This window comes from Ornithodoros turicata, chromosome 1 (assembly GCF_037126465.1).
Source record: "Ornithodoros turicata isolate Travis chromosome 1, ASM3712646v1, whole genome shotgun sequence".
NCBI lineage: Eukaryota > Metazoa > Arthropoda > Arachnida > Ixodida > Argasidae > Ornithodoros > Ornithodoros turicata.
The window spans coordinates 182734932-182755905 of record NC_088201.1 but is presented as its reverse complement, the minus strand read 5'-3'; the positions used below and the strand labels follow the sequence as shown (position 1 = coordinate 182755905).

General features: G+C 47.8%; 1 protein-coding gene across 4 annotated transcripts in view; it reads right to left on the bottom strand.

Moving 5' to 3' along the window:
• Positions 1 to 11501: 11501 nt before the first annotated feature.
• Positions 11502 to 20974, bottom strand: part of LOC135373709 (zinc finger protein 468-like) — a 32283-nt gene continuing 22810 nt past the window's right edge. For all 4 annotated transcript variants that reach the window (XM_064606801.1, XM_064606794.1, XM_064606786.1 and 1 more), the window contains one exon: positions 11502 to 13018. In XM_064606801.1, coding sequence (XP_064462871.1) covers positions 12108 to 13018 — 911 coding nt within the window. In that variant the 3' untranslated portion in view covers positions 11502 to 12107. The remainder of the gene's footprint in view (positions 13019 to 20974) is intronic.

Genomic DNA, 20974 nt, shown 5'->3' with positions numbered 1-20974 from the left:
CGTAAACGGGACGTTCACGAATATTCCTTGGATATCCAAATGTCAAATTCAGTTTTTCCCCAGGATATCCTCAGGACATACAACAACTTTATTTTTTACCTTGGAGAGTGGGTAGTTTCACCGCCACAGGCGATACTCTACCCCCTTGCTGGTTGGAATGGGGGGAATAAAATAACGAGCCCCTTCACATCCTTAGGACATATTTGGTTTACTGGGAATGAATCTTCGCAAGTGGATGACTAATAACGAAGATCTGCAGTTGTTACTGAATGGTGAGCAGAAGCAGCACACCGAAATCACGAAAATGGGACCTCACCTGTTGAGTCAAGAGAAAATTCCAGGCGTGTCTTGGGATAGAGATCAAGATAAGCTACAAGTCGCCCTGAAGTCCCTGTTCGCGTTTCTCTTAGAAACAGCTGATACCAAGCGCTACGTTTTACAGGCTTCATCAAGAATATTCGACCCCTTGGGGATCCTCAGTCCGTTTACCGTCCGCGTCAAAAGGCTTTTCCAGAAACTGGATTGATGGAGTCGAGTGGGATGCAGGGCTTCCAAACGGAGGACTACAGGACTGGAAATCGTGGTGTAAGGAACTTCCTACGCTGCGTCTCGTCAGTGGCAGCCCGTACGTCGGCATACGAACCACGGACAGCAGAAGGCATCTTAGTCTGTATACCTTCTCATACGCCAGCATTCACGCCTACGGCGCAGCAGTCTACGTCAAGGTAGAACATGAGCTACCCCAGTTGCTAGTAGCTAAAGTCAGAGTTGCCCCACTGTTCCAAGGTTCGAACTGATTGGAGCTCTTGTGGCGGCACGACTGGTCAGTTACGTCTGAACAGCTCTTTTTGACTGTTCTGTTGATTGCCATTTTTGGACGGATTCGTCTATTGTGCTTTGCTTGTGCTTTGCTGGATTCAAAATGAACCTACTCGTTGTAACCAGTTTGTGGCAAACCGAGTAGCAGAAATCCGAACACTCAGCTGTCCTGAAACGTGGAGTCATTGTATCAGCAGTGATAATCCAGCGGATCTGTTGACAAGAGGCATCACAGCACAACGTTTGGTGGAAACACAACTATGGTGGAATGGTCCGCAACGGCTTAACAATGATCCTGCTGAGTGGCCACTTGACAACGGTTTAGTGCACGAAACAGATTACGAACTACGACACAACCATATGAAGAGACAGCACGCCCTTCACGTAACAATGGGACCTGTGGAGGCTGTTCTCGTCATCAACAGATACAGTTCGCTGGACCGTCCATTAAAAGTAACAGCGGTCACCCCATCGCACAATGACTGCTCGACCACAAGAAAGGACGAGTTTACGCGTCGGTTGAGACACCGAGAAAAGGTCATGAATGGCAACGCTGGAAGCGAGACTATTTATTGCAACTCCGATCAGCTCATCACTTCTCTTCATCCTTCACGACGAAGTTAGGGGTGGGCGATGTTCTCCTCATCGAGAGCAAGTTGCCACGGAACCTGTGGAACTTAGGGAGGGTGGTAAAGACGTTCCCTGGGCAAGACGGCACCGTGCGATTATGTGTCGTCAAACGCACTAACGGCAAGTTAGTCCCGACTGCTGCTCAACGCCTATTTAATCTGGAAGTTTAGAACTCATCATTCGTTGCGGGAGGATGTGGAATATTTCAATGGGGAGGAAGACGATGGACTAGAACGACTAGCGCGCACTTATGATTACGCGCTTTTGGGGCATTCTAGTTTTGGAACTAACCGTTAATAAACGTAGGGATTCAACGATCTTCAGGTCTCCTACATTTAACAATATGTATTAGTTGTTCTTCAAATATGCAGCAAAAAAACACGTACCACATGTCCATAAGTATGAACTTCCGTGCATAGTATAAGCTCTATACAGACTGTATAGATTGTATACAGGCTGTCCCAGCTAAATGCGAACAGATTTTTTTTTAAATATATATATCACTTTTTTCGAGGTCAAGTCAATTGCAATATAACATATGCTGAAGGGGACTCATTAAGAGGGCACCAGCGAACTCCTAAGGTAATGTCCTAATTAACTTTCAATAATTAACATTCTAATTATAAAGGCTACGAAGTTGTCCCAATGAGAACATCTGGCCTCTTCGGTCACATGATACCGGAGCCGTTCTCAGAACAAAAATCCGTTCGATAAATCGTGAGCAAAAAATTCGTGAAGGAACACCATTTTCTTCTTTCTTTTGTTCATTGCACGTCTTCGGAGACGCCCCAAGCAGCAAAATGTACTGAAAGTCGAGTGCAATAGGGGTGGACGGGTAGGTGGAAGACCTTGAACGAACTGGTGAAACTAAAGAACATTGATAAGACACATACCGTCCACCCCTATTGCACTCGACTTTCGGTACATTGTGCTGCTTGGGGCGTTTTTCCTTCACCCCCAATGTGAGAGGGTGAAAGAGCACACTATCGTCTCTTGCGTCCTGGAAAACGATTAACAGAAAGCACGAAATGCAACCCAAGATAAGGGCAGTTCCGATAGCGTCACCCGATACATTTGTTTTTGTTTTGTTTCCGCAAGTTAAAGCTCATCTTCAACGCGCCAGGAAAAACATCGAAAAACGCTGATTTCGTGAAAATCAATCAACACCGAAAAACATACGCCGAATCCGCCCAAAAATAAAAACAGAAAACGCGGAACCCTAGTTAGGCCGCGTACCCGCATGCGGTAGAGATGTGCGCAACCGCCTGCCGCAAGCGGACGCGTATGCATGCCGTCCCAGCTATACAGCCTCCGCCCGCGACTCTCCACAGCGAGAGCTTGACAAGATGGCGAACGACAGCGAACTCGAGTTATTGACTGTAGTGAACGTTTCCGTTCTTACAGCTGAGCTTTTGCGAAATCAACATCGCAGAAGCAAGAAACGCAGGCTTTGGGTTCACTCGCTGCGGAGATAGCGCATTCTTTTTGTTCTGAAAAATGTTTAGCTTTCAACTTTCTGACACCGAGAGTCAATATCTTACACTTTACTTACCTGCACTCCCAAATTGTATTCCAGTGTCGGCCCAAAAATTCAATGCAACGCGCTATAATGTCGGCAGCAATGACATTTTATTGTCTTCATAAATTCACCGCGGCTGAAAAACGTGAGACTGCGACATACCCTCCAGTCAACGACGCCGTCAATGCTCTCCGTGCGGGAGACCGGAAGAAAACAAGAACGCACGCAACTTCCGTTTTCCTGATTGTCCGAGCATGTGCGGATGCCGCTAAGAATCGTGAACTGCGTATCGTGCACTGCGCGATCGCCAAAAAGCGGAAAGCGGAGGTGGCTTTTCCCGCCCAGCGGCAAGAGTTCACCGCGCCGCGTTCGCGTCTACGCGCAGATTCTCCGCATGTGGGTACGCGGTCTTATGACATACGACATCCTGAATCAATTACATGAATGTATTGTTGTGCAGTATACAAATCCATAGCGATGACGTCATCCGCAGGAGAGCGCCGCTGTCGTTAGCAGATTTGCCGCCATAATTATGTAGGACTCTCTGGGTTTGACTGTCTAGCTTCACGACACCGCATTCATCATACATTTGGTGTTTCAGCGTTATTGTACTTGTGAATATTATTTGTACCATATTCAGGCAATCTCCATAGAACTCTCATAATAACTAGAAACCAAGTCAGCGAATGGGGAGTGGGGGGCATCTGAACATATGAGCCACCATGGTCCATACGGTAGGCCTAGCGTGTTACGAACGGTGTCTCCTACGAGTTCCGTGCGCTGTTTTTTCATGTCGCAGCACAAGGTTTAAATCGTACGATACTCGCTCCCTACGGAATCCAAACGCACAGGTAATAGCAGACAAAACACACTTCAAACACGGCATGGGACGCGGAGCCCAGCGGAAGCGACTTGCATTAGATTGGACACCATTGCGCAGAACACGCCTGGTCTTCCCCAGGGTTGCGGAGTTGCCACTCCGGAGTTGGAATGATTCCGGAATCATTCCAGATTTAGCAAAGCCCGGAATGGAATTGGAATGGAATGGTGGAAACTGCCCAGTAAACCATTAATCTCCCAGGGACATCCAAAATAAGTTGGTCCAAAATAAGGGATAATCTTGGACATCACATACGTCCTATGTACATCTGGGCGATATCCACAAAGTAACTTCACACTTTATCCGGGTAAATATGTCCGCAAGATATTCTATGGAGATTTGCAGAGGATATGCGATGGGTCATCATGAACTGCTACCCTGTTTCTTTTTGTTTTTGTTTTTTCGCTTGAGGCAAACATATGTTACACTGGAAATTTTGAAGCGTTTCAGGTGTTTGAGGGGATACATACAGTGTGCGTCCTCTCGCATAAACACTTCTGTTTGTCAGAAAACGTGGTTCACGGCAGCTATATTGTGCACGTAATGCTAATTGAGTTCTAGTCAACAGCTTTTTGGGGTTTGCTAATTAGGTCTCAGATAATAGCAAGCAAAAATAGATTTTGCCTTTTTTTCTCATATTTGAGCTGTTTTCACCGTTCTGTGCTGCATTTTGGCAAAATATTGCACGGAAAACCTATCGGCTTTACGGATCCACTCACGATACAACCATGCCACAGACGACAGCTTGAATTAAAAACACGGTACCCCGAGAGGAATGGATGCCGACAATATCAGCTTGTACACTTTGACGTTGCCAATGTAAAAGTAAACTGCGAGGACATATTTTCATCACTGTGACAAACGTGTTACGCCACTCTACCCTTAAATAAATGTGCCCCAACAATTTGTATTTCAGTATATGTTCCATACCGAAGGCCAAGAATGCCTAAGTTGCCTGTTCTCCTGCTTGATGACAATACAGGTGGCCTCCCACATGGAACGCCCTAGTTCGCCATGCAAAGCTAAACCTGTGGGCAGTTTAACACTTCATATATCTTTAACATTTTTCTGGCCCTGGATTTAAAATAAAATGTAAAATGGGAACAGTGTACAGCAGACTCCATATAGTAGAGCCCAGATATCTAGCCTGGTGTTTCGGTGGAGCAACCAGGTGCGCAGTCTTAACCTCCGGGTTACATCCACATATCCATGAAATAAATCATATGGACATCTCTTTGATACCAAAACAGGGTTAAAGTGCATCTCCTACGGATATTCATCAGACGTCGGATGGATGCTCACGAAACTCCAGTGGATGTCCAGATATCCCGAGTCTAATATCCACTGGACATTCCTTTGACGTAGATGGTTTACTGGGTGTCCTAGGAATGGGAATGGAATGGTCTGGGTGCCCCGGTGGCATTTTTGGTTTCAACGTGATGGTTTCTGCCCTCGCACCCTTTCCACCGCACCTGCACACGGTCAAGAGTGAAATAACCTTGTATTTGCGCTTTTTCCGTGCTTGGTGATGTCAATCTCCTCTAGCACTGCTGGACTTGCCAGTATGGTTACCGGTCATTTTCTTTTATTGAGGGAATTAACGGGATGGAATTGGGTTGCCAAGCCATTTCAGGAGTGGGAACTGATCATACCTTTTCATTCCGAGGAGTTGAAATGAAAGGAATTATCGCATATCTCCATTCCTCGGAATGGAATTGCAACGGAATGGGAGCTCATTCCGCAACTCTGGTCTTCATACGTGGAAAGGCTGTGGCCAACCGGACCGAATCCAAAATCTCCATCATGACGCCTCCCTGGTTTGGACATTGGGAGATGATATTACCGCTGTACAACTCCTTTAGTCTCTCCCATCGCTCTCTCTCCCGGCTTTTCTTGTAGCCTCGCCCCTTATGATTTCTATGGTAATTTCCATGCCTTCAACGTTGACAAACCTCTAACTAGCATATGGCGGCGAAAGAAAACCAGAACCAAACTGCAATGGGCATACACCATGACGGCGATTTCGCTTTTTCGAAGCTAGGGCCCTCAAGAGGGATGACGTCAGTGAAAGTTTTATTGCAGTAAATTTATGCATCAGAAAATTAGCCGTTTTCAGTTGTGGAAGAAAATTGTTGCTCACCATGGTGGGGCTGTTGTAGGTTATCTTTTAATGTTCTGCTTCAGCCCTTCGACGTCGAGGAATAGACCTCTACCTGTTTGTAAACAAATGACGTCATAATGTTCGACAGCGCCACGAGTTTGGTAGAGTTGAACTACGTTCAAAGCTAGTGACGAACAAGGTCGCGCCTGAAAGCCACGGTCTTGAACGGATTACGATGGTCACTGAAAGGGACGCGACCTTCGGTCCTACTTTCTTTGAGCGAACAATTGCTCATTCGTGGAACCCAGCTTTCCCATTCCCCAGTAAACCATCTACATCCCAGCGACGTCCATGTAACATCCTGAGCGTGACATTCGGATATCCCAGGGAGGTTCGCACAGAGCCTATAGACGTCTTTTGTACGCCCAATAGATGGCTATTTGTCCCGCTTTTTCCACATCCACGAGACGTCCAATTAACTCAACTAATGGACATTCGGACATTCAGAGGATATTGGCGCCACCAATTGCGATCCGTGCGCACGAACACATATTTTGAAACATTTTGCGAGAGTTTTGGTGGTGGTGGTGGTGGGGGGGGGGGGGTCGGCACCATTAACGGACCCGTAACTATAGAGAGTGGCCACCACATAACTATTTCGTTCCCTGGTTCCCCTCTGTGCCCGTTTCTGGTATTTCCCATAACGGACGCAGATCGCGGCGGTTTAAATAAAGCAAACAGAGAAATGGAAAATCTCACAGTCCAAAAAGCTTCGAAAGGTACTAGCATTCCCTTTCCAAGAGAAAACAAATACTATATATTGCTTGTCGCGCGAACTTCCGCGAATTCGAGGGTACTGCTCGCCTCCGAAACAAAATGGTGGGTGAGCTGTCTAGGTATAATTCGATTATATGCACAAAAACAACAGTCATGTGAGGAGTTGCGTGGCGTATTAACTCTGCAACAAGGTAACGCCTGTGTTTCTTACTCCTCTTGGTCTGAGACACTCAGTAGGTTCATCGAAAGTCAACTTTGAGAGTGCCACAGAATTCCGCATCTCTGCCTCTTTCGCAATAAGTGCTCAATGTAACATAGACAGTCAGTTTTGGAAGGAGCGAAATCCTGCAATCTTGCACAGGACAGCCCTTTGTTTCTGAGAAACGTCATTCAGCCCCTGTTTGCACGTACTTTTTGGTTCGTGATGCGATCACCTCAGAATATCTAAATCTCGATGTACCCAAGATATTCGCTTTGGGACGTACAGGGGATGTACAGAATTGGATATCCCCACCACTAAAATATTTTGAGGAGACAAACTGGACGTCCATGTGACGTCCATGAAACATAGGTACAGTTGTGACATCTGCGACATAGTTTGGATCCAATCACGAATATCCCTGGGACGTACATAGGATGTCTCGACGTCTTGGACGTCTGCGACACATTTTGGACGTCTCCAGGATATTCGTGGTTTACTGGGTCCGATCTGTTTTGGTTTCGGTCTGTCTACCAACGTCATGATGACGTTTGTCCGGTAGAGGTTTATTGTCGGCACCCCTCAAAAAACACTTGAATCGAATAGAATTAGGTTCACCGTCTTTGTACATCCTGCTTTTATTTCCTTGCACATTTCAATTGAGCTCACAGCACTTGCCATTACTTTTACATCGCTATCATGACCTCAGCTTATAAACCATGCGTATGCACTTTACGCCGAACTTTGAGGCTATTTCTCAGTGGCGATCGTTGTTCATTACGGCTGGATGTGAACGTTTTGATTTTGCTGTGACAGTAGGTAAATGCCGTGGATAACTCAAGGAAGCAAGTCAGCAAGGAAGCGAGTGTCATTTTATTGCATTACATCTGCAAACATATTCCTCCTATTCGATTTGACGTTTTTATATCTCTAGATGTCGTATAAATCGAATACTACTTGGAATGCTCGAGATCATCTAGGTTTCCGTGCTCCAGATGCAAAATCATCAAGGGCGCCCGCAATTCAATTTCTCGACGTCTTCTCGCCAGTCCCGCAGGATGCGCGTTGTCCGAATGCGCTCTTGGGAACGAGCCTCCACTAACGCAACGCATGTAATAGATGGCAGAAAATTTAAGCGAGAAATCCATATACATGTAGAACGCATACAAGTTATACGATACGGAACTACACAACAGCGGCGCGCGCGGGTTGCATGCAAGTCCGCAATGTCTAATGGCTGTTGGTTTCGTTTTGCCGTTGTTGTGCGTAGGTTCATGTTGTGCCAACATCACCTAGATAGAGAAAGCCTGCTCACTCGTCGACGTGACGTAACAACTAAGAGTCAGCCAATCGGGATCGTGTTTTCAACGGCCGTAGCCAATCACGAACGTGCTTTCAGCGGCCGTAGCCAATCACGAACGTGCTTTCAGCGGTCGTAGCCATGGAGACGAACCACCGTAGTCTGCGAGTGGTGATTGCACGTCCTCGCGTATTGGAAAACTTCGAAATAAAGCGCAAAACGGTCCCATATCTTTCTGAAGATTGATTTTCTGGAACGCGTGTTGCACTCTTTCTCTACAGGTTCAGGTCTACAGGTTCCATGTTTGCTGCAATCATTCGCGAGTTCTTGAATTCGCAGAACGGCGATTCGCAGTAGCAGACGAATTGTGACTTTATGTGTCCACGTAGCGAAGGAGGGAGAGGAGGCAATAAGCACGCCTTCTGTATCTATAGGTGGCGTTGGTTGCGTTCGCATAAGTCGCCTTTCTTCGTCTGATTGAGATATTTGAATGTTGCACCTTTACAAGGAATCGGTGTTAGGATAGTCCAATAACCCTTTAACTGTTTGCTCAACAATTTTGTTGATGATGTCCAAAACCAGCGTTCTCTGAGGAGGAGAGAGATTGAAGAGTGCCGACACCTACATATTACTTCTGAAACAATGTTCTGTTGTTTGACTAAGTATCGTGACGATAGGTGTCACGGGTGGCATCTAAAAAGCAGAGCCGTGTATGCCAAAGGGAGTCTGGCCATTAATGGAACATGCCTATACCTGGAGCTCCACCCACTTTTTGAGCTCTCTGGCCAATCACTAGCCAAAATACAGTTCGCTATTAACCCCAGGCTATCCAAGCTATATATTACCTGTATTAACTGGGTGCCGACATTTTCGGGAAACTGGATTGGATTAGATTGAATAGGATATTCCCTGACGACCTAGCAACATACTGGATTTTGCGTCCACTTTTAACGGCGCCATCTGGACGGCGAGGGGCACGCCGGGGAAGACGCAGAATAGCAGAAGGCAGAAAGAGCAGAAGCAGAAGTGCTTGCTAGCAGAACTGATTGGCCGGCAGAACCGCTAGTTGGAACAGACTGCCGGTATTATACGTATTTTAACTATGAAACATAACAAGATTGAACCAAGAACGGGCAAAGGTGTGTATATGGATAAAAGTATGTCATAAAATGAAAATTTTTGGCCATTTGTAGCGTTTTTCTTGCTATTTGCCTGTGATCGCTGTCGTTACTAGGCCTAACAAGGACGACGAAACATATTATTTTCAGGTAAACATCGACACTGGAGCGTAATTTAAAGGTGATTTGCAAGATAATTGCAACAGAATGTACACTTACGGAATAAAATTGACGTAATTTATGAAAAAAAATTGTCATGACATCCTCGCTTCGCCGTTCCAAGCTACGCCGCCATTTTCGGGAAAATTTTGGTGTCATGGCGGCCCTCATAGAAAACAGCAGCCAATGAAAAACGCTCAATTTGATTGACAGGTCGAGCCCCATTTTTAGGCTCCTCCTAATGGCCAGACTCCCTTTGGCATACACGGCACTGCTAAAAAGGAACACGACGATCGCGCGCCAAAAGTTGCGGCGCTTTGGAGAACGAGCGTCTTTGTGCAGAACATTTCCGCCGACAGAGATCAGGCAATGCATCCAAACTTTTTTTGGTAATAATATGACCCTTGTAGAACGTACAGAAAAAAAAATCATCTCTCTTGTTTTATTGGGCTCTCTGATAACACACATTTCCGAACTCTACAAAATTGTCGAGGTGCCAGTTCAGGGGTAATACAGTGAGTGAGAATTACATATAGCTTCGGTGGAAGCTTCATGTTGTTATTAGCTGTTTCTAAGGGTTGGTGGCATTGATTACCAGTCTATCAGCGTACTTCGGACCGGTTGAGCTCACTGACATTCGATTTGTATAAATTTTCACAATTTCCACGAATTTGTGGAAATTTCTAAACGGAGTGTTGGAGCGACCTGGCGCTTGTATTTCTACACTTTTCTGACTTGTTGAAGCTTCATAAATGCATTAAAAAAATTATTTGATCATGCGTTCTATTTGCGCCAGTTAAAGGGATAATATGCATGCCAAAGACTACGTGTGCGTTGCGCAGCGTACGAACGTCCAGACTGCCAGTTGGCAAAGGCAACACGCGGCAGTGATCACTGGACGTGAAAACCCCCGGTGACGGCGGAAACGCATGCCATGAAATTTCATATTCTCCAAACGCCAGCAAAGTAACACATCTGCGCTGCGTGGCCATATTCAACAGCACCTCAATATCTCAGAGTTTCTTGAAAGCGGTATCTGTGATCAGGACGGGAGGTGTCCCAGCCAACACAACTGTCATAACGCAAAAGCAACCGCTGTCACCTGAGAGAGGAACAGCTTTCACTCGAAAGATAGCTGGAATGATTGTCCTTTTAGCATTGTATTGTTGACTGATTAGATGAGTCACAAAATTAGTGAGCCCATCTTCCTTATCTTTTAGCCTACTACTCCCTATACTAGCCTACTACTACTACTACTCTATTAGCCTTTTAGCATCGCGGGATGTGGAGGGGGAAGGCTCCAAAGAGAGCAGCGATGCTTGGTAGGCAGCGAGGAGGTCATTTTCCAGAGATATCGGGTTTCTTCTCTACCACCCGCCATCACATAAGAGGGCTAGTTTTAAGCTGACGGCGCTAGCGCGAATTGCGGGTGATATGCGGACGTCGCGAGAAAACTATATAGCTTTTACAGTCCGACCTGCCACATTCTCACATCCACCATCCAGCTCAAGACGTTGCTGCTAAGCATGTGACACATGACTTAGAGTCCGTCCCAAAAAGCCTGACTCTGGGACAGTCACGCCGTATCAAATACACCGTATGCCCCTGAGGAACTTTACAATGAGATAATTTATACACTGAAGTTTCACTTTGGAGGAGCGGCAGCCTTTAACCGTCATCCTTTCATAGAATAGAACGGAAGTAGAAAGAAAAAATCGAAACGTAGGTCTCACTCGTGCGACCAGCTTTTCCATGATGCTCGATGTGTGAAAACTGTGAAAGTTCCCGCAAATAATCATGTGCACAAGTGCATTTAATGATAGTAATGCTTTTTAATTACCATTATGCCCTTTTCTTTTCACGATGTACAGCGAAATCAGAATATACCTGGTGCTTGTGTCGCAATCACGTGGTCACTGCTAACACGTCACAAGCTGCATTGTGACAACAACAAACATTGGTTCACTATAACCGCGTTTTTTTTTGGGGGGGGGGGGGGGGGTAACGGCGGTTAAGCGTAACTGCAGTTAAGCGTAACCATGGTTAAGACTGCCAGTGTGACATGAGTATAAGTGACTTCAGTCAACGCCCCCTAGATACATAAAGCCTGCTCATTGCCCCTCTCCCTCCTTCGCTACGTGGATATTACGAGTCCGAATTAATCCGCTACTGCGATTCACCGTTGTGCGAATTCGAGAACCCGCAAATGACTGCAGCTCACCTGGAACCTGCAGATCTAAATATTTAGACACAAAGTGCAAGACGCTTTCCAGAAAATCACTTATGAGAAAGATTTAGACCGTTTTGCGCTTTATTTCCAAGTTTTCTCATTTAGTACGCGGGGACATTCAATGACAACTTGCAGACGACGGTGGCTCGTCTTCATGGCCACGACCGCTGAAAGCACGTTCGTGATTGGCTGCCGCCATTGAAAACACGGTCCGGATTTACTGACTCTTAATTGTTACGTCACGTCGACGAGCGTGCAGGCTTTCTGTATCTAGGTCGTGTTGCTTCTCTTCTGTACAGGCGTTACATCACTCAACTCCCGCATGCGTCCAACTCAAGTGCCGTCAGACCGTAGGGATGCAACGCAGGATGGATTTCACGTGAACGGTACTTCACCGTGCATTTTAGCGTGTCTCTTGAGGTTCTCGGGCCTAGAGAACGTCGTAGAACAAAGTTGGCACTTGAACGGCTTCTCTCCCCTGTGTATTCTCGTGTGCCTGTTGAAGTCGCCGGACCGGGCAAACGTGGTGGAACAGAGCTCGCACTTGAATGGCTTCTCCCCTTTGTGCACGGACACGTGTCTCTTGAGGTCTGCACAACGAGCAAACGCGGTGAGGCACAGTCTGCACGTGAACGGCCTCACTCCGTCGTGCGTCGCCATGTGTCTTCTCAAGTCCGCGGACCAGCCAAAGGTGGAAGAACACAGATCACAAATGTACGGCTTCTCTTCTTCGTGCCTTGCCACGTGTCTCTTCAGGTCTCCGGATCGGGCGAACGCGGTGGAACACCGTTCGCACTTGTACGGCTTCACACCGTCGTGCGCCGCGACGTGTCGCTTTAAGTCTACGGACCAACCAAACCTGGCGGAACAGAGTCCACATTTATATGGCTTCTCTCCCGTGTGTGTTCTCATGTGAATTTTCAGAGCTCCATTCTGGTAAAATTCTGCGGGACAGAGTTCACACTTGCACGGCTTTTCTCCCGCGTGTATTGCCATGTGTCGTTTCAGGCTTTCAGATCGTGTAAATGCTCTGGAACATAGTTCACACGTGCGCTGTTTCTTTTCTTTGTGCACTGCCACGTGTCTCGTCATCCCCGTGGAAAGTGCAAAGGTGGCAGGATATAGTTCACGTTGGAATGATTTCACTTTTTCTGTCCTGTCATGGTCACAAGAAAGCTCAAGGCCTTCAATTGACAGAGTCTGTGGATTTACAATGCTGCAACGCGAAGTTTGGGAGCTGTGGCAATCCTGTGGCTCCTTCTTCACACCACCAGTGACTGTGGCTCCTGAAATGACAAGAAATCAATAGCACAAAATTATTTTGCTGCTACCGGTAGAGGAGGTAATGTCTGTTCTTGCAGCACTGTAGAAACACGGACGGACAGGGAGAGAACAGTAGGAAGAAATAGTAGAGAGGGACCTAGTGTGCATTCTAGGCTACGGTGCCTGAATACTGGCTTCCCTATGACGGCTGAAGACAACTGTGTCGTCTGCTATGGTACCCGCCATTTCGTCTCCAAAATGCAGCCCGCACTGTGCTCACAAAGCTGTACACCTTACACTTAACTATACTTAAGAAGTACAGTTCTGTTCAGCCTAAGAATGGCATGCTTAACCTCCAGCCTATGCTTGCTACCATTGGCTGCAATAGCTAGCCGAATGACTCTACAGTTGTGACAAGTAGTGCACAGACAACAAAGTCATAGCATTAGAATGGCTGATGGGCCAGTTGGTACACAGCTATATGAAGATACTGGAGCTATAAGGACAACGGACAAGACAGAAGTAAACCGGACCAGTTGGTCGTGTCTTCTCCGTTGTCCTTATTGTTCCAGTCTCTTCATAAAACTATAGCAACCCTATATGCGACACCTAGACGTGCCGCAGTATAATTTCTCGGCGGAGTACCTCTGTTCGGATTGACAACACCCACCATGGGACCTATCACTGGCTATGAAATGTGGCCTATCTCTACTGCATGGAATGCAGTGGTGCTGCAGATGGGGGACTCATGACACAGCTCAGCTCCAAAAGCGACAGAGTTCCAGGAAGGAGAGAGATGTACGGGTTATGTCTTTTGAATAGCGTGGTCTTATCAGTGGAGTGTTCGTGAGAACTACCGGAATTGAATTTTTGGATATTGTGAGCCATGTTCTTTTATAGAGCGTGACTACTGGAGAATATTCGGTGAACTCAGGGTGTCTACCAAATTGCAGCCCTCAAACGCCCTGACTTTTCCAGGTTTTCGCTGACTATTTCAAGCAAATTTCCTGACCAAAATGAAAGGGAACTTGGTGCCTGCTGCTACATTTTGATACAGATCCCTCATTAAACAGACCATTTATTAAGTATTAGTGAGGCTGCCCTACTTTTCTGCCTCAGAGCTTGTCGTATTTGGCAACTGCTACTCGCTATTCGCCGCGCATCATCACGGCACTTGTTTGCGATTTTCACTGACTTCCGATCCTTTTTGGCCAAATTCCCTGACACTTCCCCGTTTTCCAGGTTGGCAGACACCCTGTAACTGTTTAATACCCCTTTAATATATGCCAACAGGCACTAGGCAGGTATTCTTTATCAAGATGGTGCAGGCACAACCAGGGGCGGATCCAGGGAAGATCCTCGGGGGGGGGGGGGGGGGGGGGCGTCGCCATGTAAGACGGCGAGCTGCTCCCTCGTTTTACACCAGAACTTTATTTATGATCTACATGTTGCGAAGCTTAGCAAGCTGTAGAGGAACGCCACCGTTCGGCGTGTGCGGAAAACGGAGCGTGCGGCAGGAAAATCTGCCGGAATGGGGGGTAGAGGTATGTCTCGGGGGGGAGCCTGGATCCGCCCCTGGGCACAACACAGGTGGGGCCAGGACGCACTTGCACAGACGCTAAGAATGTTCCTCAATGCCATCGACAGTGGCTTTAGTAGTGCCCTACGCATGAGCAGCGTTGAAGACTGTAGCATATGCCCAAAGTGCAGAGAGGCGCCGGCAGACAGACGGCAAGTGACATTTTAGCTGTGCATGCTTTCCCAAAGTACCAAAAAGGCCATTCTACTGTGGCCGGCTCCGTTTACAACCGCCTGCATCGTCATAGAAACAGAAAAGTATGCGCTTCGTTTCTCCACTCAAAAAACAGGTGAGGTGGTGAAGCGTTGAGAGCGATGGAGCAGCTCGCCCAGCCCACGACCTTCGACGAGCAATAGCTTCGTAACGCGGGATCGCGGAAACACAGCGTTCTGATGTGCATGTTTAGCAGACAGAAATGAATATTTACAACATGATTTCTTCAATAGTTTGGAACAGGTTTCACATCACCTTTAATGTTGCAGAAAAGGCTGGTTTTCGAAAATACTCGATTTTTCTTCCTTCTTAACGCTGTTGTTCACGTGCGAACCAATATAAAAGAGGTTAGAAAACACCGATTGCAGAAGAATTGCAAACTTATCGTTGTAAATTACAGAACTTTGTAAATACTTTTTTTCATTAAGATTTATGTTAGTTATATTCTCGGGACTGCATCTCGGGCTTGCCCTGCTGTCCTCTGTATATCACAAAAAATGTATACATTGAAATATAACAAGAAATAAATAAACAAACTGCAACACAAAATGCGTGCCAGAAATTGAATAACTCAACATAATTTTGGTGCGGAAACCCGGGCCCTCCCGAACTGGCCTCGACCGACTGGGATGGACAAGCTGCATAAGAACTGGTCTGTAGTACGCAGCACAACGACCAAACGGCTGTCATCTGCAACCGACGTCCTGAAACAAGAGATCCCATCTACTGAAGAGTTGGATGGAGCCCTCGATGACCTCATGATGCAGACCACGATGACCAGTCGTGGAAAAAAACACGACGCTTGCGGGCTGAAACGAAAAGATTGCGGACCTAGTCAACGAGGACAGTTACGAAGAGGAGGCCAGTACCACCTTGGATTATCATGAAAGAATTTTTAGCTGTTCTTAGCTCCTGTTCTGAAGCCACTCTGGTGCAAGTCGCCGCCACCGTTTCACTTCAAGGCCCACCAGGGGATCGCACTGAATACGTTATGAGTAGGGCCTGACTTTTTCGGGTTTTATTTTTGGCCAAATTCGGGGGGTAAATATCGGGTGATATTTTTCATTCGAGAATTCGGGTGTATTCGGGTTAAATCCCGTTACGGCATATTCTGTCGTCAGGAATTCGGGTGTATTCGGGTGATTTTTTTTTGTTTAATAAAAATTTGTCTTAACATGGAACTAACGTTTAGCGACATTATCAAACTTTATTTTAATGCACGCTTATGAGTGTGCCACGCGATCCGGATGTTTTCGGGTAGATTCGGGTTAAACCCGAAGTTTACCGATTTCGTTCGGGGGGTAAATATCGGGCGGATACGGGTTTAACCCTAAAAAGTCACGCCCTAGTTATGAGTGGTTTGGCTCCTACCACTCCTACTGTTCACGATAAACCTGCACCTGGGAGGGCCCCACGACCCTCGACGATGGAGGTTGACCCTTCCGACGTTGCAGGTGTCCGTCTTCTCCGGAGACCTCCATGAGTGGCACGGGATTTTGAGAGCACTTTCGAGCCACGATCCATACGCATCCCGAGCTACCTGCAATCGAGAAGTTCAAGGACCTACGATCCCACTTGACCGGACAAGCGAAGCACGCTGTGGAATGGGTCAGGTTTATGGAGGACAACTACGCAGCTGCAGTCAGTGTCCTAACCCAGCGCTTCGGTCGTGAGGACACCCTTGTACACACGAGCACATTGACAGTCTGCTTGCAATCACGCCGATCCAGAGCTCGCAACTCGCACGACTCCGTGAGCTCTATGAACAGATCCTCTTCCGTACCAGTTGCCTCGCAACCCTTGGTGTGTCCTCCGCAGCTACTGAACCTGCGGAGTCCTGAGCGGAGCAGGTTAAAGGAGCACAAAAAGCGCTTCAATCACGACCATTTTTCTAAACTAAGCCGTTAACCTGACTGCTAAAACGCACCATGCGAAGTGATTCACTTGGCAGCTGGATACAGATCGTGGAATTCGATTCTGAAAATCGCGACCGCACGCAACGGTGGAAATGCCCACAACTAGCCGCCAGAGTCGCTTTGACGTCATTGTGGTACAACCAGCTAACTGGTTTGCTTGTTTGGAGAAACGTCGTCTGCTACACAGAGAGAGAACTGGGAGTAGAAACGAAAGAGAGAAAAAAAGTGCGAAAAGGCGCCAGCCTCGATTGGAGCGCGGTCTCGCTTGTAACCATGATGACATCACAATCCTCCTCGTTTTGGCCTGCAGAGCGAGTCGAGTGGGAATGTGCGGGTCGACGTTCGGGAGTGTTTTGCTCCAAGACAAATACTGCATACAGAGAATTTTTTTGCGTTAGTTGTCACGTCATGTTACGTCCTTTCGTAATTCGCCAGAAACAGAACACCTTTAGGGTGGCTTTCTGGGCTCCTTTAGGACCGTCATGTAATTCTTACAAGTTGAAAGAATGGAGGAGACACACGCGTGTCGTGCAAAGCTTGCGTCGAATGCTACTGCTACCATGGATCGTTCCTCCCAAGCTCCCGTAAGCGTAGTCCAGCTTACCGCCAGCACTATCCTTGGCCACATCTTCATTGCAGCAGCGCCCCTCTTGTCCGCTATGCGACTTGGCAAGCTGTTCAGGAATGCCATGCTGCCATTTCGGTGGATGACAAGAGAAGAAGATTGGCAGCCAAGAACCGCTGTTACAAATGTGGCAAGTGCAATCACTTCGCTCGCAGCTGTCGCAGTGTTACTTGCTTGAGGTGCTGCCACTCAAGCTTGGTTCTTGTCTTCAGCCATCTGTCTGTCTTCAGCCGTCACAGTTGTCTTCAGCCGTCACAGGGAAGCCAGCACTCAAGTGCTGACACTTACTTGGTTGAGGTGCTGTTCAAGACGTCACCTCTCTGTGTTATGTGACCTCTGGAAGAGAAACGATGACGCTGCAACGGACCCAAGTCTCACATCTGGAGGTGTGCTCAGCGCCTCGGCTGACGACGAGCATCCTGTCACATCAGCCCCGGCCAGTAGCGACTCGCCATCACCAACACTACTGCAGACAGCACCGGTCTGGGCTGCGGGAAACAACGAGCGCATAAAGCTGCGTGCACTCTTCAATACCGGAAGTCGGCAAACCTTCACACGAAGACACATCTCGCCAAAGGTTGGTCTTCCATGCATCGAAGAAGAGGACTTAACCGTCTTCGCCTTCGGGAATTCGACGTGCCCACAGCACTGTCACTGCCGCAAGGTGAGGGTTGAGCTCCGCAGCCTGCTCGGTGACAAGGCTGTCGTGCTTGACACGCTTGGTGTCCCAGAAGTTTGCACCGTGAGGAGCACAGACATTACGCCAGAGTTAAGGTTTAGCTTCCACAAGAAAGATATGCAGCTCGCTCTTGAGCCATTGCTTGGTGTATGTTTGGATTTGGTGATTACCATACTGATTGGCTCGGACCTGTGCTACACCTTCGTGACAGGTTGTGCCGACCGTCTCAGCGAGCATATGTGCGCAGTGTAAACTGTATTCGGTTGGACGGTACAAGGCACCTACTCCAGGATTATCCATTCTTTGTCCGCCAAAGGTCACACCACTGCTCTCTTTCTTGCACGTGCTGATGGGTGGTATACCGCGCACCTGGCTGGAGACTCTTCAGAAGTGTGGAGGCTCGACGCAATTGGCATTTCAGAATGTAGGAAACAGCCCATCAACAAGCCAGTGGCGGTGGTGCAGTTCCGTGATGCTGTCTCGACGGACAAAGGGCGTTACGCCATGCCTATCATGCTGAAGTCGCAAGGCCCCTTGCCAAGCACGAATCGGACTGTTGTTGAAATGCCTTCAAGCATTGCCTACAATGCTCCCAGGCCCTGCCCCAAATACTTCAGGAGTACGAAAGTGTCATCAGGGAGTACCTGAAAAAAGGCCATGCAGAGGAAGAGCCAGTGAGCGACGACTCAAAGATGGTATGCTATCTTCCACATCATGCAGTTGTACATCGCGAAGTGGTCACCACGAAGGTTTGGGTTGTATTCGATGCGTCTTCTCATGAGCTGTGCTGTCCTTCGCTCAACGACGTGCTGGACAAAGAAGCGAAGCTCGGGGCAGAGTTGTTGCGGCTTCTGTTGCAGATGAGATGCAGCCCAATAGTCTTCACCATGGACATACATAAAGCGTTTCTGTGGATCTGCATCAGGTTGGAAGAGCAGGATCTTCTGAACTTTTTCTCCCACAGCGGGACAGCCTATTCTCTGCATCTGCTAGTGACGAGAGTGCCTTTCGGGGCATCTTCTAGCCCATTCTTGCTTGCGGCTACGTTGCAGCATTACCTACAGACGTAGAAGAAAACAACAACATTGCGTTTCGGCTGCAGAAATATTTCTATGGCGGCAACTTAGTCATCGGGGTCACTCTCAGGCAGAAGCACTAGACATCTACCGAACGGCGAGTGCAATCCTTGCAGACGCCAGCATGGGGCTCAGGAAGTTGTGCTCCAGCTCATCTGTTCTTAACGGGTGGTTTTATGCACACGGGGTCTCGATTGACAACGTTACCAAGTACACAACTTCTTGCAAGGTTCCCGGTCCAGTGTGGGATCGCGGAGGACGCGGTGTTGCGCAATGCTTCTGGGTCCTCCTTCCGAGTGGACAGCAGATTCAATGCCCGATACAGCAACTGTACCTTATGGAGGGAAACGCAACCAGCGCTGCAGGGGGCATGTTGAAGTCGGCTCATTAGAGAAGGAAGACGGGGGACGATGCGCTGAGCAATAAACGAGGCATCCGATGTCTGCTTCTCCACCTGAATGGAGGTTAGTTTCAGTTCTTCTTACTTAACAGTCAAAGTCCTCTTTCGTCGTTGTTCAAGGTTTTGCCAGTTTTGGAAATGCTTTGGGTCCTCTTTCGCAAAAATCCCCTCAGTATAAAATACTGATATCTCTGTATTTTTATGCTTTGGTGAGTGGAGGTGCTCAGCTCTTACCCTGGCTCCACCGCTGTGTGAAACAGATTTCGTATAAAAGGTAATGTGAAGTGCACTGCACCAGACATGTTCGAGACACTTTTTTTTACAGCGGTACGCGATCGAGGAAAGTGCCCTCACGTAGCGACGCAGGATCTCTGCTGTGCGTGCATGGCTGAAGGGCTGTATTTCACCACTTTCATCATTGTGAAGTGGATAGCGTTTGCCCCTCTACATTGAACATTGAACAGCTTGCAGGCAATTGCTTTTACGTACACTGTGCTATGTGTGATTGTACTTGTTGCCCAAGCCTTCACTGTAGTGTGCACACCAATGGTGGTATTTTACCGCGCGTCACCCAAGTACTGAAATTTCATCAACTACGAGAATGCAGTGCTTTCTTATGCAGAATAAGAAAAAAGCACTGCATATACACAACACTCAACCAGAATACATACAGTAAAACCTCGTTAACTCGGATTTCAAGGGAGCGCAAAAAAATCCGAATTATCAGGGTGTCCGAAATAACGAATTTACGTCAAAAAACGATTATCTTTATTTTTTTTACATGCGCTGCACTCACACAGGTTTATTTCCGAAAAAACTGGTTAATAGTTGCCTGTTTACCAGATGTTTGCACGCGAATAACGAGTTTCCGGACGCCCGCAAGCAGTTCCTCAGCACAGGCGCCATCGGGGCCGCCGTAGAAGTCCTTGAGGGTGGCTAGGGCCCGAGCGGCGTGCTTCACGGACGGGCGCGGCGGCCGTGGCATCTCCTCACAGTCGATTCCGCTGTCGGATTAATCGCGTTTTGTGCCGAACGCATGATTGATACGGTTTCCGTCTGTCAACTGGCGTTGCTGTCGGCCGGCGACAGCAACGCAGTCGTCAAGGGAAACGTAGTCCGCGAGTAGCACCGTGCGGGGAAGAACGCGGTCGAAATCCATCGTCTTGTATGCTGGCCTCGAAAGTTTCTTCTGGGGCATCCAGTTGGTCCTCAGATTGCACAAATCCGCTATATTTGAAGCAGTTAAACACCACTTTTTGCGCGAGCAATCATGGCCATGTGCAGTCCGAACGCTTCCATTGAGTTACGAACGCCACGAGGAGCAGCCAGAACCAGAGGAGGCACAGTAAGCCGGTTTCGCGGCCGCGCAAATAGTGTCGCCACTGGCATTTCCCGCCAAATTCCGGCTATTTACTTTCCATTGGCTCCGGTCTCCCACGTGACCCTTCTCGATCATGATTGGCTGAGGCTCATTTAACCGGTGGATTCGCC